This window comes from Oncorhynchus kisutch, linkage group LG9 (genome assembly GCF_002021735.2).
Source record: "Oncorhynchus kisutch isolate 150728-3 linkage group LG9, Okis_V2, whole genome shotgun sequence".
In the NCBI taxonomy this organism is placed as follows: Eukaryota; Metazoa; Chordata; class Actinopteri; order Salmoniformes; family Salmonidae; genus Oncorhynchus; species Oncorhynchus kisutch.
Genome location: NC_034182.2, coordinates 14322615 through 14350386, shown reverse-complemented (window position 1 = coordinate 14350386; position 27772 = coordinate 14322615). Strand labels below are relative to the sequence as shown.

At 41.6% G+C, this 27772-nt stretch overlaps 1 protein-coding gene across 1 annotated transcript in view; it reads left to right on the top strand.

Moving 5' to 3' along the window:
- LOC109896789 (synapsin-3) overlaps positions 1 to 19982 on the top strand; it is a 121733-nt gene extending 101751 nt beyond the window's left edge. The window contains exons 11-14 of the mRNA XM_020491142.2: positions 15480 to 15611; positions 15799 to 15829; positions 15984 to 16146; positions 17322 to 19982. Coding sequence (XP_020346731.2) covers positions 15480 to 15611; positions 15799 to 15829; positions 15984 to 16146; positions 17322 to 17445 — 450 coding nt within the window. The 3' untranslated portion in view covers positions 17446 to 19982. The remainder of the gene's footprint in view (positions 1 to 15479; positions 15612 to 15798; positions 15830 to 15983; positions 16147 to 17321) is intronic.
- The last annotated feature ends 7790 nt before the right edge of the window (positions 19983 to 27772 follow it).

Genomic DNA, 27772 nt, shown 5'->3' with positions numbered 1-27772 from the left:
TGTCGAAGATAAATACACAACGCAGAGACAGAGTACGAGCGGTCAAGAGGACGAGAGTCAATAGAGTACTAATGATCAATGAAAATGTTTTTTTTCTGTAATAGGGAATTATTGATTAATGGTTCAGAGACATGAGAGGAATATGTCTTCTGAAATAGGATACTTGTTATTTGGCCATTGGCTAGTTTTATTGCAAGGAATTCTAATTGGTCAACCACAGGCTAGGGCTGGGTAATAAAACTACATGCTGTTCCTTTGTTCTGGGGGAGAGAGAACCACTGGAGAGAGCATCACTGAGGACAGGGGAGAATGACAATCTTACCTCCCTGTATGATTTGTCCTCTGCGAGTAAAGCTATTTTCCTCCCCCTGATTTGCTTTGGGGTTTGTGTTATTGTAACATAAATTGCTAACACATACATATGCATATTTTGAAATATTTGTCCAATATTTTTACTCAGTATTTTTATTCTTTCACTCTGTCATTTAGGTCATTATTGTGGAGTCATTACAATGTTGTTCATCCATCCTCCTCAGTCAATGGCCTCATGGTGACATCCCTAAGCAGTTTCCTTCCTGCAGCTCATTTCAGAAGGATGACTGCATCTTTGATGTCTGTGTATGCTTAAAGATATATTCCATGTCTGATGTGTTATTGTTACAGCCTACTCCAGCCAAGAATTGATATGTAATGAAGAAGGCTTTGTTACCCCTACAATATTGACACCTGTGGATTTTATTGTTGATCTACTAATCACTGCTCTTCTTTATGAGGCTTTCTAAAAGCTCCCTGGTATTTGTAGAGCTTGAAATTCAATACTGACTGAGGGAACTTACAGATATTGTATGTACTGTATGGAGTACAGGGGTAGTCATGAAAAAAATATTTCACACAGTTTGAGTCCATATAACATATAACTATGTGATTTGTTAAGCCAAATGCAACGTCTACACTCATTTATTATTGCCTAAACAAAGGGGTGAATACTTATGCAACAACTATTTTAGTTACTGAATTTTTATTAATTTGTCAAAATGTGTAGAATTTTCTTTTCACTTTGACATTACAACATTTACAGTTAAATCTATTTCAATTCCACTTTGTAACGCAACAAAATGTGAAACATTTCAAAGGCTTGTGGACTTTCTACAGGCACTGTATTTAAATGTGACCGACCGGCCTGATTTGGTCTTATGTAGTGAAATGATGAAATCATGTTATTTTTTACATTGGATAAAAGTAGAGACTCAGAGCTAGAAAATGGTAAATCATACACTACAGTTGAGGAACAATGGGGAAAGTAATTTTGATTTGAAAGTTAATCAACTTGCAAACCCACTTTTTAGAAAATGGCCCTCGAATGTTTTGGTCCACCTACTGGAGAGCTCTTCTTTGTCTACACCCATTCAGCATCATTCACACCTTCTACAGCCTTAGCCCCACCCATCTCTTTAAGGACTCACATGTGAGGCCATGTGCTAAACAGAGTGAGTATGGTAGTGTACTAAACAACCAAAGATTCCAAGACTAAAGGCTGGTTTATTCTACGTCTATCGACACGTCTGTAGACCGTTGTCGCAGTGACATCATGAATATTCTATTGTCGTCCGACAACTTGTCCTTGTCGTTATGAAAAAGTAGCCTGGTGGTCCAAAATAGTATAGCTGGTGTATTTTAACACCAATAAACCCATCTGTTTAAAAATGTATTTACTATATGTCAATCTAGAAAACCAGGCAACTAAAAGCAACTTTTCTAAACAATGTTTTTGTTAGTTTCTAGCTTGTTAGCTAGCTAGTCAGTTCAAATAATGTACATATCATATAGCTGACAACGTCTTAACTTTAGCTAATTTGTATTCATTATTACAGGAAAATAAACTCTCAAGATCATTATTTACAAGTTAATGGAGAGCTAATTACAGAAAATAGTCTGACCAAATAAAAGCAGGGCATTCTACCATATCATTTTTTAACTTGGACACTTTCTTGTTGGCCTAACATAATATCCTAAATTGACTTTGGTGCAGGTCATGTTGTTTTTCACATTAGTCTCTGGTAAACACAGACTATATAAAATCCAATTTTATTTGTCACATGCACAGGGTACAGAAGGTGTGAACGGTACAGTGAAATGGTTACTTGCATAGTGGAGTCTTTTGATTAGACATGTAGCTAGCTAGCTAAACAATGACCCATAATCCCAACTCATAACCTTAATACCGTGCATGAATCTAGTGAGCCAGTCAGCTAACGTTAGCTAGCTAACAGTACGCTATAACTTGCAGTGAAAACAACTTTCTGAAAATGTAGCTAGACAATCTTACCATGGATGAACGCTTCTCCCTCTCTGCCATGGTTGCCCATGTAATCCGGAGACAGGTGTTCTATACAACAGCCTTCTGCGTGTTCTCTTTTCGACTCTCTCTGCATATTTGCAATCAAAGGCCAGAATTTTCTCCATCTCCTTAGCTATCATACACTGTTTCCACCGGGCATTCCACTTATTTCAAAACTGTCTTCCAGAAAGTGGAGGGCAACACTTTTGTAGTTCTTGGTGATATCTAGCTGCATTAGAAAGGATGACCTACACATACAGTACTAAGCAGCTCATGTTATAGACAGAAGCGTGCTACATGGTAGACCAATCCAAACTCATCTCGGCATGTCCAGCCCATCCATTATCTCAGCCAATCATGGCTAGCGAGATGGTTACGGTCTTTTTTCCGTGGCTAAACCTACTAGGCTCATCATTTTAACAATTGTATTCATATTTACAGATGGCATACATGTTTGTTATTAAGGCACATGAAAGTTCACGTTTCAGGAGGCATTTCTAAATGTTTACATGAAAATGCTTCTCCTTTGAAATAGTGACATGCAATATATGCCTAGTTTCCTGAGAAGAGTCACAAATTATCATCACAGTCTTTGTGTTTTCTAGTTAAAAAGTAATTGGGAGAAGAGGAACGCTAGGTCGATTTAATGTCTTAATGGTTGAATAGATCATATTAAAATTCAACCCTTTTGAGGCATTTGTGTTTTGGAGCTAGTAGAACTATGTTGTACTTTTAAACTTTTTACACTTGATTGTCAAGGGTTAAAGCACCTGCAATTCGATCACTACCAAGCCACTGACTTGGGAGAACCACCCAGTGAGAGTGGTCCAGTAAGTGCCTCTGTTCAACAGACATTATCACAGCCTTTCACCCCATAACAACCCCTGTCTGGGTTTATTTTGGGCTGCTGGGCAGCACGGCATGGTGAGCACTTGTTGCTGTAGAACACATCTGTTTAAAAGGAGCAGATGCACCGTTACACCGACCAGGCACTTCCTGTTGTTCCACTTAGCTCACATTGACTCCAGGCCAGGCCTATAGCTACACACATGCACAATACACATGCCACACACACAGAGATAACTGCTTTGTCCTAACCTGACGTTATTGGACAAGCAAAGAAACGCAGGCACACACATACACACAGGGTAAAAAGAAGCTTCGGCAGACCGAGATACAGGCATGGTCGTGACCTGACGTACTGAATTGGGACTGGTGAAAACATGATGTAGTGCATCCGTCTCAGTGCTTAGGTAGCCCCATCTCGCACAACCAGCCCAGCCTATCGTTTCCTCCAGACAAGCCTGGTTTATCTCCTCTCACAGGGCAGCTTATGGACGACCGGTGGGAAGGGATGGGAGGAAGAGGAAAGAGCTGGTTGTGTGAGTGTGTCCATATGGCATGTGTTTATGTATGTCAGTGCTGTGGATTGGACAACAGACAATTCAGAGGGGTGTGTGTGCTTGCGCATGTGTCTGTGCATATATGTATGTGTGCTCGCTCGCACCTGTGTGTGTGTGTGTGTGTGTGTGTGTGTGTGGTGCACAGTTGATTTACAGTGCAACTGGCAGCTGTTGTGAGTAACTGTCCCTGGTGCAGCAGGCCAAGCTGAACCCATTTGTAAGCCACTGTTTTTGATGAATAGTTCTGTTCCCAGTGTTAATTTATTTCATATATCAGGCGTTACCTATACTTTTGATCTTATGGAAAATACAACGCCAATTTAACCTATTATTTTTCTTGGTTGCATTCCATAAATCATTAGACTTTTCCAGTTGCAGAGGGTGATTAGACATAATTTCAGTGCTAGTCTGTTTGTGATATGGCGAACTATAGGCTGTTCTATTTATGTATCTACCACAGTATAACTTTGTCCAAAACACATTTTCTGGCATTCAACGGTCAATATTAAATATGTCATTAAACTCACTGTACCACTGAAAGGAGGAAATTAAGGACACGCATACAATGGACTCCTCTGTGCTTTTCCTCTAAACACATTACCATGTACTAATGCAGCAATGGAAGTTAGGAACACTCATGAATGTTAGCTAAAATGAGAAACACAGGAATGTTTTCATACCGAAACCAGTTTTGCTTTCAATGACCTTTTAACCTTGAGATTACCAATGTTTTAGCTTTTACTCATGCACATACCCTTCTCAACCATTTTGAAAACTGTATCTCCGATCTGCATGCTCATCACAGATCCCACACAGCACTCCCCAATGTGATGTGTTTATGTGCAATCCCCTCGTGGGAAGTTTGATTTAAAATTCCTCTCATCCCATTGTCTTTGATCCATACTGACGCATACGGCCCAGTGCTCTGAGATGTCCATATTTAGCCTGCTCTCTAACATGCGTCAACATTCTCTCTTAACCTGATGTTTCTAGGGTGGAGGCCAGCCTCCCACCTACCAATCTGTCATCCTCTTTCTCTCTTCCCATTGTAGGAAGGGCTTATAACCAGTGTGGCTTATTGCAAGAAATCTCCACAGGCTCTCCTGAGGCTGTGTGTGTGTGTGACACTGCATTCTTATTTGAACGGCCCACAAGGTCTGAGACAGACAGGGACCGCAGCAGTGACACAGTCACGTAACGATGTTGACAAGGAGAGTTCTACACACACACACACTGTGGCGGCAGGTAACCTGGCGGTTAGAGCGTTTTGCCAGTAACTGAAAGGTAGCTAGTTTGAATCCCAGAGGCAAAAAAAGTTAAAAATCTCTCTGTGCCCTTGAACAAGGTCCTTAACCACCAGTCACCGTTGATAATGGCACCAAATTAAATTCCTCCAAATTACACACACCCCTCCACTTGGTGGAATTTAATTAGTGTGAATGGGAACATAGTAATATTGCATGTCCCTGGCAGTGGAAACTTGTCCGTGTTCCAGACAGACATTACACATGGTGACACCTCCCATTAATGAAAAGTAATGGCTGTTTACATTCACTTCATATAGAATCCACTGGTATTGATCTCAACATGTGGGTCATTTCACTAAGTTACACAGCTCAATTTTGAGCTGTGTAACTTCATAAAACATGTTTTTAACATTTTGTCTCGGAGCAAGAACAATTTCATAAAGACATGCATTCAGATCTCAAGGTTAAATACAGAAATTACTATAGTAAGAGCCTATTAAGTACCAAATAAAGTCACAGGGTTGACAATTTAATCTTAAATCAGCCATAAATCCGATTGTGACGGGAATGGAAGCTTGTTGTGTGCAAGAGGGAATGGCAGGGAATGGCAAAAAAATATTTCTAGTCTGCATCTATGGGTATTCCAGGAAGCCTGGGGAGGTTCCATGGCAGAAACCTGCTAAAGAGAGGTCAGAACCCATTGTAAATCAGTGATGCCTCGTAACACATCAAACCAATCAAATGCCTTGCTTGGGCGGAGCTCCAATGAAGCTCACCAGATTAGTGCCGTTGGAGCAACAGTGTGCGAGGACAAAAACAAATTAAAACAACCACTGGTGACAAAACATTTTAGAGAATTTGTGGCACACACGGTTTTAACAGTATTTCTCTTATTTTGAGATTAGCTAAAGCTGCAGCAAGATGGGAGAAATGGCCTACAATGCTGACCATATCAATATTTTTAATATTGACGTTTCTGAACTGTATTTGGCCTTGAAGGCTAGCATGAGGGACACGAAGTAGCTTGCCACAATGAGGTTTGTTTTGAGAAAAGTCAACCTTGAAAGCTACGTAGGTATAACTAACTAGCTAGCTACTATCTAATTCACTTTCTCTCTCAATTATAAAGCCAACAAAATGTTACTAAAAACAGCATATTATTGACCTGAAAGGTTAGCTGTGTTGGCCCAGTCCCTACTGTAGCTTATCCAGGGTCAACGATACTGTACATAAAGCTATGGGAACAATTGCAATCATTTTGCAAGCAAGCATTGCTAAAATTAATATCATAAAATGTTAACTGTAATGCTCATCTCCTGGAACCTACTTGTTATCTCCTTAGGCCAGTAATGCTATCATACTGTAGGCCTATGGCTGCATTGGCGATGCATGACGAGCTGCAAAATGGATTCACATGGCTGATATACTGAGAGTGACAATCAAATAAAACAGATTGGAGATCTAACCACTAGACAAAAAGGAAATGTTCATTTGAGAATACAACAGACACATTAGAGACAGAACCACTTCCCCTCTTTATTCCTGGCGTGTAATATGTGATTAATCAGCAGAGACACTAATTCATTTTGAATGATTTAAAACAAGTTTAAACATTACATCGTGGCAGGTAGGCTAACGGTTAAGAGCGTTGTGCCAGTAATCCAAAGGTCGCTTGTTTGAATCCCTGAGCCTCCTAGGTGAAAAATCTGTTTATGCCCTTGAGCAAGGCAATTAACCCTAATTCTTCTTGTTAGTCGCTCAGAAAAAAAACAGAGCTATGATGTTGAAGGAATTGTCCGTAGAGCACCGAGACAGGATTGTGTCAAGGCACAGATATGGGGAAGGGTACTAACAAGAATCAACACTTCAAAATGTACAAATAAGCTAACTCGTATGTTTAATTGAGTAGTAACAATTATTATTATTATTACTAACGCACCAAATCAGGTAAACAAAAAAAACTCCATACCAGCGGTGGCCAACCTTGCACCACTGGTCTCTGATCTACTGGGTGAGCAGACGTCTATTCCAGCCCAGCAATAGCACACTTGATTATCAACTCATTAGATTTGATAAGTTGAATCGGGTGTGTTATTGATGGACTAAAACGGAACCCTGGACACCCAGCAGACCTCCAGCAGGGTTGGCCTGATCCCATTTGTAATAGGTTTATACACTGATGTTTAACTGTATTTTTTTTGTATACAACATTTGCTAACATACAGTGCATACGGAAAGTATTCAGACCCTTGACTTTTTCCACATTTTGTATTAAACAGTTTTTTTCCCCCACAATGCCCCATAATAACAAAGCAATAACAGAATATTAGAAACATTTTGGGAAATGTATAAAAACATATACAGTGCCTTGCGAAAGTATTCGGCCCCCTTGAACTTTGCGACCTCTTGCCACATTTCAGGCTTCAAACATAAAGATATAAAACTATTTTTTTGTGAAGAATCAACAACAAGTGGGACACAATCATGAAGTGGAACGACATTTATTGGATATTTCAAACTTTTTTAACAAATCAAAAACGGAAAAATTGGGCGTGCAAAATTATTCGATTGGCAAATTATTCGATTGCTCAGTTTGGTCTGGCGGCCAGCTATCTAGGAAGAGTCTTGGTGGTTACAAACTTCTTCCATTTAAGAATGATGGAGGTCTTGGGGGGCCTTCAATGTTGCAGAAATATTTTAGTACCCTTCCCCATATCTGTGCCTTGACACAATCCTGTCTCGGTGCTCTACGGACAATTCCTTCGACATCATGGCTCTGACATGCACTGTCAACTGTGGGACCTTATATAGACAGCTGTGTACCTTTCCAAATCATGTCCAATCAATTGAATTTACCACCGGTGGACTCCAATCAAGTTGTAGAAACATCTCAAGGATGATCAATGAAAACAGGATGCACCTAAGCTGAATTTTTAGTCTCATAGCAAAGGGTCTGAATAATTATGTAAATAAGGTATATTTTATTTTTAATACATTTTCACCCCCAAAAAATTTAAATGCTTTAAACGTCCTCCCACAAAATGACCTGCCCTATCCAGCAGCTTACACTGACGCTCCTTTTACTGACAGCTGGAGCAGCAACTTCATGCTCTTCCATGGATGTTATCTACTAATGCATTTGGAGACAATGATACTAATGCATTTTAATTTACAATGATTTACATCAAGATAGCTAGCAATTAGAAGGTTAATTAAATGTCATCAGCTAGCTAACTTAGCTAAACAGTGTGTAAAGTTAGCTAGCACCTCTATTTATTTAGTTTTTTAGTAATCTTACAAAAGCTAGCTAATAATACAGTTCACACTGCCTGTTTTTTGGGGTTCTTACAAAATAATAGGCGACCTTCACGATATTGTCGGTGGTAGCAAAGCGCAACCATGTGGACGAATGAAGAAGATAATAAAAGTGCGTTTGTCACCAGAGTGGTTTTGAACGCGTTGTGATGTTTGACTTTACCATCATAATCCACACTTGATAACTTCAAAACGAGCACTTAAAACTAGCATAGGCAACAACTACCCGGATGGAAAACAGTGATGCACATAACGCACAGCACCCCTTCTACGCACGTGTGGGGGAGGGTTCTTGAAACCTGTTTTTGCAATAGAAAATTCTCCAGACCTCCCAAGGGAGGGGTGACAATGACATGATTTTGGAAGTATGACAACACGAGACTAATCTATGGGTAATAATAGAGTTAACGGGTTACACTTGACACACTCAGGTTTTCCACCAGAAATGTCCAAAAAGAGTAGAACCAGCTCACTTTCTTTTACAGTATGATTTGACTATTAGATATTAAATGTTTCTGAACATGAAAAATATTTCAATAGGAATAGTTTCACCATATTAAAGCGAGAGTTTAGTTCACGTAACAGGGTTGACCTTAAAATAAGGGATGGTCGTAAAATGAATCGGTAATCACATTAAATGAATCATCAGAAATGACTTTGTCAAAGCCACAAAATAATGAGGGCTTTACAATAATGGTAAATACTTTGGGATAAAATATTCCTAGAATCACAGGATGCACGAAGGGACAAGACTAAATTTTGTCACTTTAGCTAGTTTTTATTAAAATATTGGATTTATTGAGTTCTCCATGTGGTTTATATTAAAAGGCACTTCATTTAATATAACAGACTTTTTATTTGAAAATATCAAAGGGACGCAAACAGCACTCTTTTTTTGTTTGTTTATGGAATGACCCATATAGCATATCTTTATGTTGGCCTGTGTTGTGATATTACAGACATCAGATAGCAGATATGTTTTGTATCAGATTAGATTGTGATGTCTTTGGGAAGACCGGTTGACTGTAATGTATAGGAGTCATATGGAACCATGGGTTATTATGCTTTTCATGCAAAAAGAAAAGAAGATTGAGGGAGCATTTGAATTTCAATCCATCATCTGCCACTGTAAACCATGACTGCCTACCACTATACAGAAACTCACCTAACAATACTAACTTTGCTCTCCTCAACACTTGATCAATGAACAATGAAAGTCCCCTTGCTCCGTGAACTTATATCTGACAACAAGCTCCTCCTAACTGAAACGTGGCAACACACTGGTGATTTATTTTCTCTTAACCAAGCTACTCCCGCTGGTTATGGCTACCTGTGTCACCTCCGCTCCACTGGCCGTGGTGGTGGCCTCGCTGTACTGTACAACTCTAAAATCGAAATAACCTACTGTCTGTAAAGGACTGAACTGTCTCTCCCTACTGTCTGTAAAGGACTGAACTGTCTCTCCCTACTGTCTGTAAAGGACTGAACTGTCTCGCCCTACTGTCTGTAAAGGACTGAACTGTCTCGCCCTACTGTCTGTAAGGGAACACCCCTCTAAAATGGACAAAAATGAATGGGAAGTCATTGGCACCATACGAAACATACACGGTGTCCAATACCACTCAATTCGGTGTTGTTTCATTCAAAGTTGAGTGTAACACTCCAAAAATCCAACAGATGGCGAGTGAGTTCCACCGTGATTTTTCATATTGCAAATGTAACAAGTCAAGATCCAAGAGTAAAAAAAAAAAATCGAAAGAATTTCAAAAAACGGTCCAGAAAGCACTTTAAGGGGGTGATATGTTTTTGAAAAACATCATTTGGTGATGTTTTTCACTGTTGAATCATATTGCAAATGCACTGTGCTTTTGCAACATGTTTTAATGGGCATTTATCATCAAGAATTTGTCATGCTCAAAAATACTGCAGAAATGTGAAATTAACTGGCCCGATGAACTCGGGATGGCCGGGCAGTGTTTCTGGTTCCTCTCCATCGCTCATTGGTGTTGATTTCAGAATGTCATTTTGGTGATGGTACCTCACTGTTTAAACATATTTCAAATGGACAAAAGTCAACCAGCAAGTCACCGTCCATTACACAGGAAGCTGAAAGTGAACACATATCCTCCTTGGGGTAGGCACTTATAGAATATCGAGTTTTAAGTCTTTATGTTAAGAACTGACTTATTTGCAGAGGGTTGAATGAGTGTGTGTTATTTCAGAATCACAGAAATCTCGCATAGCTCGGAAACACAATTCAAAAAGATTTGTCTGAACACGCTGCAACTGGATCTGTAACTTAAAACATTTGATATTGTACGATTTCTCTTAAATTACGATAGATAAATGGCTGGTTCTTTTTTATTGACACCGTAGGTTCATTTACTTGGACGTGAAGCGGAAAAAATGTCTATTTTCATTTTTTACCTTTAATCCCAGAAAAATGGCCATAACTCAAAAACCGTTGAGGCCTATTGCCCATTATGCCAAACCTATGCTCACCAAGTTTCCAAGTCTTTGAAATCTTTTCCGTTTAGGAGAGAAGGCCACGTCGTGATTGGTGATGTTTTGTACGTTTGCAATATGATTCCATTTGCCCTCTTGTGGGATTTACCGGGAGAGCGGAAAAATGACCAAAATTGGATAATTTTATAAAACGGAAACCGAATGTCCGAGAGTTCGTTTGATGACTTCCTGGAAGATCCGGCCCTGCTGCATGGCCCGACGCCGTCCGCGAACTTTAGAAACGTTGTCGGACGTCTAGGAAGGGACCGTACATTTGCAATGTGGACTTTCTCACTAACCATATGGCGAATGTCAAAATGTTTCCTTAAGGTATGTAAAGGACTGAACTGTCTCGCCCTACTGTCTGTGAAGGACTGAACTGTCTCGCCCTACTGTCTGTGAAGCACTGAACTGTCTCGCCCTACTGCCTGTGAAGGACTGAACTGTCTCGCCCTACTGCCTGTGAAGGACTGAACTGTCTTGCCCTACTGTCTCTCATTTGAATACATTGCTTACAAACCCCCACTTAATGTTGCTTAGTGATATGAATATTCATGTGGACTCATCAAACTAAAAACTTGCCTCTGTTTTCATTGCTGTTCTGGACTGTTTCAATATTACCCAAGATGTACATTTTCCAACTCACATCAATGGACACATACTTGACCTCGTCTGCTCTGTTGGCCTCAACCTAACTCATATTTCGCCCTCCCTGTTCCCACTGTCTGACCACACGATCCTTAATTTCTCACTTACCTCATACTCACAACACTGACAAACGCCTAATCTCTTTCCGTAACATCAAAGTTGTTGACCCCCTCCAACTCTGATGCCATCTGCCCTGCCCCGCCCCTTGACCACGCCCTCAACTCACCTAATGAACTAGCTGCCCAATTCAATACTACTCTATCTGACTCCCTCAACTCTCTGGCCCCCCTCCAAACTAAACCGGTCTCCTCTTCCCCTTGGTTTACCCCTGAGGTTCATGCCCTGTCAAGCAAGCTTGCTGCTGTCTGGAGTGCCTGAGCAGGAAGTCTGGCCTCACTGTCCACGCTGAAGCCTACAAACTACACCTCTCCACCTACAGAGATGCCCTCCGTGATGCCAGAGCCACCTACTTCTCAAACTACTTCAGCCCTGTGATGACGCCTTCTCTACTCCCTCCACTGAACTCTGCAACTCCTTCTTTGAGGTTTTCAAGGACAAGATCACCAAAATCAACTCATTACTGACTGATCAATCTCCCTCAGCCACCCCTCTCCCTGTCAACCTCCCAACAGTCACACCTGAAACCTGGCTCTCCAAATTGGCCCTATTTGACTCCTTATATCTAAAAACTTGTCAAAACTCATGTATTCCAAGTGTACAACTTGCTCCATGGATCATCTCCCCACTGTTCTCATCAAATACTGCCTTCCTGTTCTCTGTCCATATATCATACACATTGTCAACCTCTCCCTCGCTAACAGAACTGTCCCCTACAACTACAAAACATCTGCAGTCACCCCAATCTTAAAAAAGCCAGGACTGGACACTACCCTCCTCAAATGCTTCCACCCCATTTCCAACCTCTCCTTTCTTGCCAAGACTCCAGAACCTACAGTTGCCTCCCAATTACAAACCCACCTGCTAATCAACAACCTGTTTGAGTCTCTCTAGTCTGGTTTCCGCCCCACCACAGTATTGAAACTGCACTCCTCAAAGTTATCAATGACCTCATCTCTGCTGATGCTGGTGCCCTCAACATCCTGATTCTCCTTGACTGGAGTGACACTTTTGACACAGTGAGCCATCAGATCCTCCTCACCAGGCTGGAGGGCCTGGCTACAATCATGCCTCACAAACCGGACCCACAACATCTCCCTCAATGGCCACACCTCAGACTCAGCTGCAGTTGTACAGGGTGTTCCCAAGGGCTCTGTGCTGGGTTCCTTACTCATCTACATCCTCCCTCTTGGTCAGATCCACCGTCACATCAACCTTGACTTCCACTTCTATGCCGATGACACCCAGATCTGCCTCTGCACCAAATCCCTCCTCAACCCACCTCTGACGAACATTGAATCCTGCCTCTCTACAATAAAAACAAAACTTCCTTAGGCTAAACAGTGATAAAACAGAACTTCTCCACCCTCACCAAAGCTGGCAACCTCACCATTGAGGACACCACTGTCTCTCTCTCCCTCCATGCACAAAACCTTGGCGTCATCCTGGACTCCACCCTTTAATTTGACTACCACATAAGACAGACTGTTTAAACCTCATTCTTCCACCTCTGAAACATTGCCAAGGTCAGGTCGTTCTTCTCCCGTCCTGCCACTGAAACACTCATACATGCATTCGTCACCTCCCTTCTTAACTACTGCATCTCACTACCCTCCGGCATCAAATCAAGCTCCATCCATAAGCTCTAAATGGTTCAAAAACTCTGCAGCCCATCTCCTCACCAACACTAAGTCCTGACAGCACTTTGGCGACAGGGGCTTCTCCAGGGTTGCTCCAGCCTCCAGCCATCTGTGACTCGGAGTCCATCACTATCTTTCAGGCCCTCCTAAAGCCCCACCTCTTTGGCAAGGCCTACCCATAAGACCCCCCCCCTCTGCACACACATATATACAAGCAAAGAAATACACTACTAAGACACTCCTCTCTTCACCATTCTGAGCAGTACCTAAGCCTTACCCTACCACTTACCCAAACCTGGTTCATATCCAGATCCCAACCCTCCTCATACACTGATCCATGTATTAATGTTTAGTCTGATGTTTTGATTTGACTCCTGTTTTGTTGTTGTTTTTCATTTCTATAATTGTAAAGCGACTTTGGGTCCTTAAAGTGCTATATAGGTTCCATGTATTACTAGCAGTATTCAACGGAAAATCGTTTGCATGGATAGTTCAACAACATCTGTGTGAGAATTTTGGCACACATACTTAGGCGTACATCTGGCACTTGCCATTTCACATAAAAAATGTTGCACACTATCATAGAAATCTCTTAGCTAACGTAAACAAACAACAATAGCCTCTTTTGGAGTTTCTGTATTGTCCGGCCGAGTACAGAGTTCACCATTTCCAACTCTTAATCTTTCCATTCCAGAACACAGTGTCCAGACCAGCAGCAGGAAAGAACATTGTGCAGCCCAATAAAAGAGGAGAAAAACAACACCTCTCCATGTTCTAATACTAAAGGGCAACTAACTGCAGCCTTGTCATCTGCTAGATGAGTCTATATCCCAATAAATCACCAGGGTGTAACCGGTACTCTGGCTGCCACTGCACCACGTTTGAAGTGGCTCCTGGCTTGCAGTGGGTCCCGGCTGCAGCTGCCAGTCCTCCAGGGCTCAATCAGTCCCAGTCCCTTATGGTTATGTCCAGAGGTGGAAAAAGTACCCAATTGTCATACTTGAGCAAAAGTCTAAAAGTATTTGGTTTTAAATATACTTAAGTATCAAAAGTTAACCAGACCTCGTAATTTTCTTGTTTTTGTTTTGTTTACAGATAGCCAGGGGCACGCTCCAACACTTAGACATAATTTACAAACAAAGCATGTGTTTAGTCTGTCAGATCAGAGGCAGTGGGGATGACCAGGGATGTTCTCTAATTGATCAATTAGACCATTTTCCTATTCTGCTAAGCATCCAAAATGTAACAAATACTTTTGGGTGACAGGGAAAATGTATGAGGTAAAAAAGTACATCATTTTCTTTAGGAATGTGGTGAAGTAAAAGTTGTACAAAAAATATAAATAGTAAAGTAAATTACAGATACCCCAAAAAACTACTTAAGTTGTACTTTCAAATATTTTTACTTAAGTACTTTACACCACTGGTTATGAAAAAGGGGCAACACCAACAGGCATATCACCTGCCCAGTTCTCTTCCTTCTACCCATCTCCCAGCTGCGCGCGCACACACACACACACACACAGAGACACTTGCCTGTGTACAAGGGGCACATGGATGAAAGGACTTCTGTCTGTTTACAGTGTGCTCTGGCCACAATGCGTGCAGCGGCCTGATACCACTCTGGGGACACAACACATGCATTTGGCTGGCAAAGTGTTCCCTCCGTTCTCTCCCTCAGCCTGTGAGACACACTTTCCTCTGTTTGTTTTTGGTTCTCATTTGGTGCGGCATTGGCGCAACCCTCTCATGCGGAGGAAAGCATGGCTGTTGGATTGGTGGAGAGCCACCTGCTTTGCGGAGATGGTTTCAAACAAAGCACGTGTTGTGAGTTGAAATGCTACGGTGTTGAGTCAATTATCTATGTGGCCGTGCCATGTCCTGACATCCAGTGTCCACCCATAAGTTATGAAATAAGTACTAAATGTACTAAAACAATGACCGGAATAATATGGGGGAAGTCACAACTCTCATGTTTATGCCTATAGTACTGTATACACATTACAGCAGTCAATAGACTCCTTTAATCATTGTGCTCTAACATCAAAACTGTAATGGTTTCACCCCCTCACCATCATCTTCATTAGGCCTAGCTACTCAAATAAGATGTACAATACCACTCTCTAGTGGCAAGAATGAAGTCAATCATGTTAAATGGATTTACAGTGAATTTCCCATTTACTTGCATTGACTCAGTCCCGAATCCCTGCTTATACTGTCCGTGTTGTTCTTCACTCTGATTGGTGTACCTCTCCTGTGTCATCTAGGTGATGGACAGTTCCATGCCTCTGATTGGTGAGCACGTGGAGGAGGACAGGCAGCTGATCACTGATCTAGTGATCAATAAGATGTGTAGCGTGCTGCTCGGTATCAACACACCACAGCCCAGTGCTGTGAAGGTAAATCTCTTTCACCTCTTCTCCAGAGTGTAACACAATTATGGATTTGTATTTGAATTGATTATGTAGATTCGATCTCAGAACTAATGAACAATTGCTTCAAATAAGCCCTTGTGTAGGGAGTATATCAAACCAACCATGCATCATGCACTATTACTGTCCATTTCCAATGCTTTTCATTTCACAGCCACAGACGACCCAGCCAAGAAGGGCCCAAGGTAAAGAGACCTCCATCGACATCTTATCACCAGTTTGATTGCTACAACAATTGATTGCTGTTGTGGTGAATATGAATATTATGAGTGTTGAGAAATACACATAGTAGTGCATTGAGTGTCTCAGACGAAACATGAGTGTGTGTTCGCACTGCAGGTGGGCATCGCTCTGGCTCTGGTTCTCCCTCCCAGTCAGCCCAGGGTTCTCCTCAGCGAGCTCGCTCAGCTAACACCTCCCCCAGCCAGGCCTTCCAGCCAGGACCCATCCCACCTCCCGCCGCCACCGGCCCTGGCTCCCAGAAACAACCTCCTCAACTGAAGTAAGTGATCAAATGCCTCAAATCTCATTTCCATGATCAAGGCTGATGTTAACACGGGTGTGTAATACTAATACTAACTCAACAGAAGAATATAATTAAGGCATAAGGGGGTGTGTTATATGGCCAATATACCATGACTGAGGGCTATTCTTAAGCACGACTGTGCCTGGACACAACATTTAGCTGTGGTATGTTGGCCATATACCATCAACCCCCAAAGTGCCTTATTGCTATTATAAACTGGTTACCAACATAATTACAACAGTAAAAATTCATATTTTGTCATACTCGTGGCATACAATGTGATGTACCATGGCTTTCAGCCAATCAGCATTCAGGGCTCGAACCACCCAGTTTATAATGTCTTATATTGGCCATATACCACACCTCCTCAGGCCTTATTGCTTAGGATCTCTAGTGAAAGTTCTGTGAAAACCTTAAACTGTTTGATCATTAAAACCTTCTGGGTGAGTACTAGGAATATATCTACTTGCAGAGCAGATCTGTGCAGATGCCACAAACGGCTGCTAGATGGAGACATTGTATAAAGATTTTACCGTACATGCTCCTGTAGCTCGACTCTTCTTGTTTACTAAAATACTCTATTATAATCTCTGACATGCCAACTTTTGTTCCTGTTTAATGGCTGTTAATAATGGCCTGCATTTACAGGATGCTCAGCTCCAGACACCTCTTCAGAAAATAATATGTGATAAAAGTGAAACTACCTCTAGTTTTGATTCTCTCAGAACTCCTCCCTAGTTCAACGTGGATTGGCTGTACATGGCAAAGGGGTTGTCGGTTGGGCAATTTGCAACTAGATTTCTCCACAACCATTCCTCAGTTTGCCTCCTGGCTCGGATACACTTCTAAAGTTTGACTGTATTTCTGTCCATGTCGTTGGCTTTGCTATAATAAACATTAACATGTTCTAAGATTAAGCTCCTTTGTAAAAAATGTTGTTGGCCTTAGAGAGCAAAGTGCACTAGTTTATTCCCTATTGTGTGTGTCGTTGGCCAGCCTCTGTTGATCAAACTGTGCAGTGGAGAAGTTGGCAGAATACAATCCCATCACCCCTCTTCACACATGTGCATGAATGCACGCACATACATCCACCTTCTCCATGTTGCATGTCCCTCAGGCCTCAGCCTCACTCTCACTTTCGCTCCTTGCAGCAAATCCCAGTCGCTCACCAACACCTTCACTGAGACCCTGAAAGGGAACGCCACGGACGATGAGGCCAAGGCAGAGACCATCCGCAGCCTGCGCCAGTCCTTCGCCAGCCTCTTCTCCGACTAACTTCAACAGACTCCCCATATCCATCTGCCTACTGTCAGCCATTGGACTCCAGAAGAGCTCCAAGATACCATTTATTTTACAGGGCGCGCGCTCAGTCAACCCACAGAGCGGGATCTTCCTGTCCACCACTTCCTACTTCCTGTTCTTACCCATAAATGGCAGGTTGAGAGCGTCCACCTCTCAGAATCATCCGTCAATTCTTTTTTATTTTTTATACTACATTAGGCTATAGTTCATCTAGTACTGCTTGGTTGGTGTAGTTGAGATGTAGGTTTGCATTCAATTTGTTCATCTGATTCATTCTTTTGGTCATATGTGTTTTATCAACTTCAAGGATGTTGATATACTTTGGGAGATAAAGGCAATATTACAGTATTTATAAATGACCAATAATAGTGTATGAGCTAGGTTTACCAGCAATGCTTAGCATCTTGCCAGTCTCATTTCATAGAAATACGATTGCCATGTCTTGTAGACCCATACATATTGATTGGCTGATATTACAATATAATGATTTGTGATTTTGCTTTGGCCTTTGCGTAACAAAGTATTTTTGATTTAAAATTCCTTGCATTAGGTCAAGATAGTTTAGGCTATATACTGTACCTGTCAATTTGCAATTATACGAGGCGGAAATATTATCTTAAGTCTTCCATCACAGACAATTCTTCCCTACGTTCTAAGCATTTATGAACTATCCAGTGTAAATAGCGCTATGAACATTTATTTATTATTATTATTGGGCATTTGATTCACTACTATTCCTTTGCTGTGTATTGAAAGGTGGGAATTATGTACATAACACAGAGAAGAAGAGCTGACGTCTTTGCTTCAATGGTTATAAGATCAGTTACCTTTTAATTCTGTACATACCGTAAGGTTGCAAATACTCCTGGGAGAATTACATTTACTTCTGATCCTTGGGTTTTGAAGCGTTGTCGACCTAAGAATAGACATGATTTGCAATGTGTTGGTATGTCTAAAGCTTATATCCACTTCAGGAAATGACAGTCGTCTTGCAATACTCAGAATATGTGCATATGTGGTAGCTATCTACGCTAACGACACTATCTGATAGCTGAGTGTCCATATTATCCCACCCCCCCCATCTCATTATAATAGAGAAGGATAGACCAATCACATGACTGGATTGTTTGTTCTTTTGACTTAAGTGCAAACATTTTAAGTCTCTGCGCCCAAATGGATTTTCTTTTTAGGGTAACATTTTTGACTGGTATGAAAAATGCCAATTCTATTTCATGAATTGAATATTATTGTCCCCATACTTTCTTTAGTAATTGCACTTCAAGTCGCACGATCAGCAATATGGGTGAAATGAAACTCTCTCCATCTTGATTTAAATGCATTTTTAAACAGTTAAGATTGTCTTTTCACTTTCAAACTATTTATTGTCCTAAACATATATGCCAATCATAGTAAGGTATTATTATCAAAATGGACCAAATGATATGTTTGTATTGTAAAACCTGTGTGTTTTATTTATTTTGTCTGTTGAATGTGAAATGCTTCTACAATTCAAAGTACCGACTACTATGAAAAGCCATAACAAAACAATGATTTACTAAAAATCTGTTTTTTTGTTTACTCGTTTTCACTGTGAGTGTTAGTTACGCTTCTAACGATTCAATCATTTTGCTTCTACGAGTGTTGATTTATCGTGTACATAGGTATAATGCTGTAAGCTTGTGAATGCCACACATCCATAGTGATTTATTTAGTCATTTGTTAATTGACCATTTCAGTAAGCAAATAATGTTAATTAGGCACTGAAGAAATTCAGAATTGAGTGGTGAGGTCATCTAGTAACTACCTCAATTCCAGCAAACTGTGCTGCTAATAGTAGTTACCACTAATACTCTGAAGTGGGTGGAATTTAAAAAAAACGAATGGCTTTCACTTGACCTAATCTGTATGTCTGCATGTAATCCAGAAATGTTTATCCTAATGTTCATACAGTAAATTTGATGTACTGTCACTCAAGTAGTTATTTCCTGTGAGTTAAAAGGCAATAGACCCATAAATGAGTCTATCTACAGTCAATAACTAAATGAATATGACATGGTTTTCATATCATGATTTATATTTACATGTCATTGCAATGGAGAACTAACGGCAATAGCCCTTAAATGTATGCTTATTAAAGGGTGCCCTATGCAATTCAACAGATGCTCAGAAGTCATCTACACCAGAGCTGAATAGCCGTCCTCATCTCTTATTTTCTAATCTAACAGAACCTACTGTCATATATCCTCTTATGATGAGCATCTGCTGGAAGGCATTGTGTGCCCCCCTGTGTGTTACTGATATACGTGTGGCATGAAAACTGACCCCTGGTGACCCCTGGTGTGCCTCTGGTGTAACAATATTGTCATGTAAATAGTTGCTGTTGTCTGGCTGCTTATACTGTATGAAGTGTGTGATGCATAATGTGTGGTTGTGTTATAGATGCAAGTTATTTTAACATTGTTTTGTTATTTTGTTTTCCGTTTTTATTAAAAGTGACATATTTTATTACACTTAGTGGTAAGTCTTTATTTTTTGTATTGACAAAGCATTGTACAGTGACGATTATAAACCCCTGTTATACAACCATGTAATATCTCATTCTCCATCTCAGGTACTGTAGAATGCATAGCATCATGTCCCCATTGTCTTTGTCATAAGGAATAACCAGACATGGGATCAATAGGGCGTGAAACTCATAGAACACCGAGGATTTACAAGGTGAGTACCCACAAATCAATTTACGGCAACATTGGAATTATCAGCACTTTCCATTTTCTCTGACTGTCTGTCACTTTGCATTTAAAGCATACAACTTTATTAACTACCACCAACCCACTTTCTGTTTCTGAAGTCCCAGATTTCAGTGTGAGTGTCTGATCACAGAGAAGTCTTCTCCATTTAAGGCTGTTAGTGAGTCCTCTGACTTCTCTTGAAAGCACACAACTGTCAGGATATTTATTGATAATCCCAAAATTCCTTCGACTCAGATTCGTCATTTATTTGAGTTGGCGTGAGGTCTGGGTCTAGAAGTTGGGCAGGGGTAGGAAACTGTTCCTGAGTGCCCGGAGGTACTGCAGGATTTAATCCCAAATAGGCACCACACTTAGCTACTTATTGTTCCTATGGTTCAAACAAAGAATTTAGCTTTAAGATGATTTTGGGAAACCGGGGCCAGTTCAGTGTTTGCCTAAATTAAAACCCACCTAGGTTTCCAGGTCGGGTAAATAAATACAAAATATAGTGCCTGTGGCACTCCAGGACCTCTCCCTGGAGTAGGAGATTTTCAACGGCCTGGGCCCATTCCAGACCAAATAGTTTTCTGAATTCCTTACTTTGCTATGATCTGGACTGTTAAGAAGTGAGTAAGTGAGTGTTTAAATTTAGTCTCAAGTGAGTATTCCTTTGACCTCTTGGTTAATTTAAGATGAGGATTAAAATCGGGCTTAACTTGCATACCTGTACATATCAGCTGAGTAACATTACACATAGGGCCTGTCTCTGTAAGGAGTTTTCTTTTTAGTCAAAGCACTCGTTTCAGTCAACTCCATAAAATGAAAATGACCTCTTGCCCCTCAGGTGCAGGTGACTAGTGTGAGGTGTCATATATGAATATAGGTGCTGAAAGAACCCATACCATGGTTTCACCCTCATAGTTGTGGAATGTGTAGAAATTATAACTGTATCCTCACTGTCCAATTCTGAGTTTTAGGGTGCCAGGGTGTAGACAAAGGGACTGCCTGTGCATGTCACGCATAAGTACATCGTCATTAAAGGTGATGACATAAGGCCACAGAGTTATTTGACTGGCCTCTGCAAGTGATATTTAAAGGTGTATGTAGTATTCTTCATAAAATACCTCTGATGGAATGTTGATTTTTGCATTCACCTGCAATGAAAAAATATTGTAGAATTCACAGACGAGGCAAATTCTCTATTTCCAGATTTGTTACATAATACTTGTAATTATTTATTCACCTGCGACATTAAACTAACATTTCAGTTTCACCCTTGTGTAAAAGCAGTGGTGAAAAAAGTACTCAATTGTCATACTTGAGTAACAGTAAAGAAACGTTACTTATACTAATAGAAAATTACTCAAGTGAAAGCTACCTAGTAAAACACATCTTGTGGAAAGGTCAAAGTATATGGTTTTAAATGTACTTAAGTACAGTGGTTGAAAAATACACATCTCATACTTGAGAAGTAAATGCTATAAATCAAATTCTTTATATTAAGCAAAGCAGACCGCACGATGTTCTTGTTTTTAATTTACGGACAGTCAGGGGAAAACGCCAACATTCAGACAGTTTACAAACACAGTATTTGTGTTTAGTGAGCCCGTCTGATCAGAGGCAGTAGGGATGACAATGTGTTATATTAATAGCTGTGTGCAGGGTTCTACACTTTTCCACTGGTGGCACTGGTACTGCTACCAACTCTTTCAGTGGTGGAACCAGCATGCAATTGGATCACACCAATTTTTTATTTTAGAAAGTTTTCCAAATAATTGATAATGACCTGGCCTGTGTCCCATAATGTGTCTGCATTCCATACAGAACCAGGCTAATAATAACTAGCCATCTTTTAAAGTAGCATGCCCTTGTGTCCTTACATTGATTTGGTTAAATTTACTGTAACAGCAAAGAAAAATCTTTCAAGTGCAAAATGTATTTATTGCAGATTTCGAAGTGCCATGTGTTTCCTCTAGAGGGCAGAATTTGAAAAAACAATACTTGATACCAAAATGATACCACAGCAGCAACAAAAGGTTCAGGTTTTTGCATTCAAAAATGTGAATTCACAGAGATACCATGACGAGATCCTGAGGCACATTCTCGTGACATTCATCCTGTGGCGGACTGCAATAGCATCGAATAGTCCCCGTGATATGCAACTGTTCAGGGAAGTCCGGAACCAATACACGCAGTCAGTCAGGAAAGCTAAGGCCAGCTTCTTCAGGCAGAAGTTTGCATCCTGTAGCTCCAACTCCAAAAAGTTCTGGGACACTGTGAAGTCCATGGAGAACAAGAGCACCTCCTCCCAGCTGCCCACTGCACTGAGGCTAGGTAACACGGTCACCACTGATAAATCCATGATTATCGAAAACTTCAATAAGCATTTCTCAACGGCTGGCCATGCCTTCCGCCTGGCTACTTCAACCTCGGCCAACAGCTCCGCCCCCCCCGCAGCTCCTCGCCCAAGCCTCTCCAGGTTCTCCTTTACCCAAATCCAGATAGCAGATGTTCTGAAAGAGCTGCAAAACCTGGACCCGTACAAATCAGCTGGGCTTGACAATCTGGACCCTCTATTTCTGAAACTATCTGCCACCATTGTCGCAACCCCTATTACCAGCCTGTTCAACCTCTCTTTCATCTCGTCTGAGATCCCCAAGGATTGGAAAGCTGCCGCAGTCATCCCCCTCTTCAAAGGGGGAGACACCCTGGACCCAAACTGTTACAGACCTATATCCATCCTGCCCTGCCTATCTAAGGTCTTCGAAAGCCAAGTCAACAAACAGGTCACTGACCATCTCGAATCCCACCGTACCTTCTCCGCTGTGCAATCTGGTTTCCGAGCCGGTCATGGGTGCACCTCAGCCACACTCAAGGTACTAAACGACATCATAACCGCCATCGATAAAAGACAGTACTGTGCAGCCGTCTTCATCGACCTCGCCAAGGCTTTCGACTCTGTCAATCACCATATTCTTATCGGCAGACTCAGTAGCCTCGGTTTTTCGGATGACTGCCTTGCCTGGTTCACCAATTACTTTGCAGACAGAGTTCAGTGTGTCAAATCGGAGGGCATGCTGTCCGGTCCTCTGGCAGTCTCTATGGGGGTGCCACAGGGTTCAATTCTCGGGCCGACTCTTTTCTCTGTGTATATCAATGATGTTGCTCTTGCTGCGGGCGATTCCCTGATCCACCTCTACGCAGACGACACCATTCTATATACTTTCGGCCCGTCTTTGGACACTGTGCTATCTAACCTCCAAACAAGCTTCAATGCCATACAACACTCCTTCCGTGGCCTCCAACTGCTCTTAAACGCTAGTAAAACCAAATGCATGCTTTTCAACCGGTCGCTGCCTGCACCTGCATGCCCGACTAGCATCACCACCCTGGATGGTTCCGACATAGAATATGTGGACGTCTATAAGTACCTAGGTGTCTGGCTAGACTGCAAACTCTCCTTCCAGACTCATATCAAACATCTCCAATTGAAAATCAAATCAAGAGTCGGCTTTCTATTCCGCAACAAAGCCTCCTTCACTCAAGCCGCCAAGCTTACCCTAGTAAAACTGACTATCCTACCGATCCTCGACTTCGGCGATGTCATCTACAAAATGGCTTCCAACACTCTACTCAGCAAACTGGATGCAGTCTATCACAGTGCCATCCGTTTTGTCACTAAAGCACCTTATACTACCCACCACTGCGACTTGTATGCTCTAGTCGGCTGGCCCTCGCTACATATTCGTCGCCAGACCCACTGGCTCCAGGTCATCTACAAGTCTATGCTAGGTAAAGCTCCGCCTTATCTCAGCTCACTGGTCACGATGGCAACACCCATCCGTAGCACGCGCTCCAGCAGGTGTATCTCACTGATCATCCCTAAAGCCAACACCTCATTTGGCCGCCTTTCGTTCCAGTACTCTGCTGCCTGTGACTGGAACGAATTGCAAAAATCGCTGAAGTTGGAGACTTTCATCTCCCTCACCAACTTCAAACATCAGCTATCTGAGCAGCTAACCGATCGCTGCAGCTGTACATAGTCTATTGGTAAATAGCCCACCCTTTTCACCTACCTCATCCCCGTACTGTTTTTATTTATTTACTTTTCTGCTCTTCTGCACACCAATATCTCTACCTGTACATGACCATCTGATCTTTTATCACTCCAGTGTTAATCTGCAAAATTGTAATTATTTGCCTACCTCCTCATGCCTTTTGCACACATTGTATATAGACCCCCCCTTCGTTTTCTACTGTGTTATTGACTTGTTAATTGTTTACTCCATGTGTAACTCTTTGTTGTATGCTCACACTGCTATGCTTTATCTTGGCCAGGTCGCAGTTGCAAATGAGAACTTGTTCTCAACTAGCCTACCTGGTTAAATAAAGGTGAAATAAAATAAAAATAAAAATAAAATCCCCTGCCATCACTTTGTTTCAACATGATAATGCACGGCCTCATTTCGGGAAGGATCTGTACACAATTCCTGGAAGCTGAAAATGTCCCAGTTCTTCTGGCCTGTATACAGGTCATCCATTGAGCACGTTTGGGGTGCGATCTCCAGTCATGTGAAATTCATAGATTAGGGCCTAATCAATTTATTTAAGATGACTCATTTCCTTTTATGTGAACTGTAAAACCTTTGAAAATGTTGCCTGTTGCATTTATATTATACAAAATACAGTATTTTGCAATGTTTTCATTGATCCATCTTTGAATCTTGGCATCAAGTTTATGTTATGTGTAATGTTCCCTGTGAATTGCTGTACCCGCTTTGTTAGTTTTAACAGTGGCGAATTAGGCTGCTGTGGCTATTGTATCATAATGTGCGTTTACCAGAGTAGACTACCACCAAAAACAATATAGAAAAATGCATTCCAGAACATTTTAACATGGAAGTAGATCGTTCAAATGTGCAAATGTGTTGTTCAATGTAGGCCTACATTCCATGAGTCTTTTGAAAAAACATGCAGGGCTCGACCTTAACCTGTTTAGCCCCTTGTCCTTCAAACAATGAGGTGACTGAAAATGTTGGCTAGAAATCAACACATTTTGTGCTCTTGTAGGAAGCAACCACTCCCCCATTGTTGACTAGAAATTAGCTATATAACTGGGCTAATAATTCACAAACTACCAAAGAATATGAACAGGTGGCTACATGCAGCTCTTGCCTTTGTTCTCGAAACAAGCGCACCTACTGGCGACTGCTCGTGCAGTAAATAGATTGGCACAGATCCATATATGGCTATTTAATTTGCATATAGGCTTACTGCAGCTCTGATTGGCTGTGCACCGGTCTGTGTAGAGTGAATTGTGCTGCTTGTCAATGCAATCGAATCCTACTCCGATGCGCTGTGCCTACAAGAACATCTATTGCATAGTTCGTTTTGTTTCAGTATGTTAAATTGGCTAAGATTGCGTTGATTCGAGCTCAATTCCCACAGTAGATCGCAACGTTGGTAGTGTTATCTAAAGGGGGAAACTTGACTGAAGTTCAATCTCCTGTTTCTCTGCATTCGCTGCTATTTCTTATCAACTCACCCGTGAGATGCGCCCTAAGCGATGACCGCACACTCGACTGCAGCCTGCATACCAGAGACAGCCTCAAGCTCTCCAAGAACAGCATAGGCAAGTGTGAGGCCCAACACAGTCTTGCCTTTGCTGAAGTGCTCAAATAAGCCACTGGCAGTTGAATCTGTCTTGGAAGCAGTTTTTGCCATCTCCTCTAGGTTGCTTAGTACCCACTCATACTGCCCTAGCACAGCTCTAATAGCAGTATTCAACACAGTCCACCTTGTTGGACATAGGGGTTTCAGGGTAGTCTGATGTGTATCTTCGGACGTGGCAATTGATTAAAAAATGCTCTTAAACTTTCCTGACTGGCTATACAGGACACCTAACTGATGGACCCAAGAAAGGGAATCCCGGATCAGTGGGGAGGCTGAGCAGCCAGCCTGTGTTATCAGATTTACAAGGTGTGCTCAACAATGCACATAGAGGGCTAATGGCTGCTGCCTCCTCACAATTGCCTGTGCACCTGTGTATTTTCCTGCCATGTTTGAGGCACCATAGTGACTCTGCCCACGTAAGCCAGACATGGGCAAATTGAGCCTCAACAATACATCAGTTGCAATTCCCCTTGTCATCCGTGTGGCCTCTAAAGACTTGTTCCTGTCTTGCTACATGTCGCACTGAACTAACAATTTTCATCAAGCAATGCCTTGCCGCTGTTTCCCCCACGCGCTGGTTAAATGGGGAATGATTGGATTTAGCTGGTGTGCTGTTAGTTACAAAGTGGCGGTGGGTTTGGCAGTTGTGCTGTGAATTTTACAATGGCTTTTCTCCAGGTTCTAAATCCTGCACTAATGAAGGCAGCATCTGCTCTTTGGCCAAAAGATGGGGGGGTGCAAGACTGAGTTTGGGAAACCTTATTTTAAGTGACCTGGATGGAATGGAGTCAAATACAGTATGTGGTTTCCATATGCTTGATGTTTGATACCATTCCATTCCATTTATCCAATTCAAGCCATTACAATGAGACTGTCCTCTCATAGCTCCTCCCACCTGCCTCCTCTACATTCCATCCCTCTCTTTTCTCTGGAAACCACCAGAAAACAGAGCAGACTGAGTATCTACTATCTATCTAGATCTATGATGATTATCACTGTGCTGGGCCAGCGTGGTCTTGCACTTGCATACTTCAGGGAGTCTATTTACAGTAGTCACCCATCTGCCACTGAGCACTGCGTCTGGCCCCAATGGCCCTCAGTGAGACACACATGGACTGGTTGACTTTCCCATTAAAATAATAAACATATTTTCAGTATAATTAGATTTGACTTGCTTTAGTGGCAACTAATATGATCATTTTCTCTGGAAACCACCAGAAAACAGAGCAGATAGATAGATACTCAATCTAAAATCTACAGGAAGGAAAGTGTGCTTGCATTGATTTTAGTCTGTCAGTAGAAGGCACTGCTCCTCAACAAACCAATCCAAACCTACATTTACAAGGTAGTCCAAACCTACATTTACAACCAGAGTACTTCCAGCACGCTGTCAACTTAAATTACAAGGACTAAGTACTTTTTGTATTCAACTTTCTAGCTTTTCATGATCATGGATTGCACGGCAGCTATTCAGGATTGTTATTTTTCAGGTCTCAGTGAAGTTAATAGTGATTCATATATCCTATCTGAATAAATGGATATTTGGAAATAATCCACTGCGATGTGCAGTTATCCAAAACTCCCACTTAATGTTACATATGCTGATTGTTCATTCAGAATCTGCTCAATTACATTATAAAGTAGAGAGTGGGAGTAGGAGAACAAAACTTTCCTCTGTACCATTCCAAAGGAAGGAATTTTAGTGAACCCACCTGTGAGCTATGTATAGATGCCAGTCTTGTCCCTTCCATCCAAGTCTCTAACCACACTTTCCCCTCCAGGTCTGAACAGCCTCACAGGGGTCCTTGTTTCATATGATAAGATCCTCCCACTCTTGGGCATGATGTGTGTGTGTGTGCCTACGCTATCTCCCAGACCTGTATATTGTGTCAGTC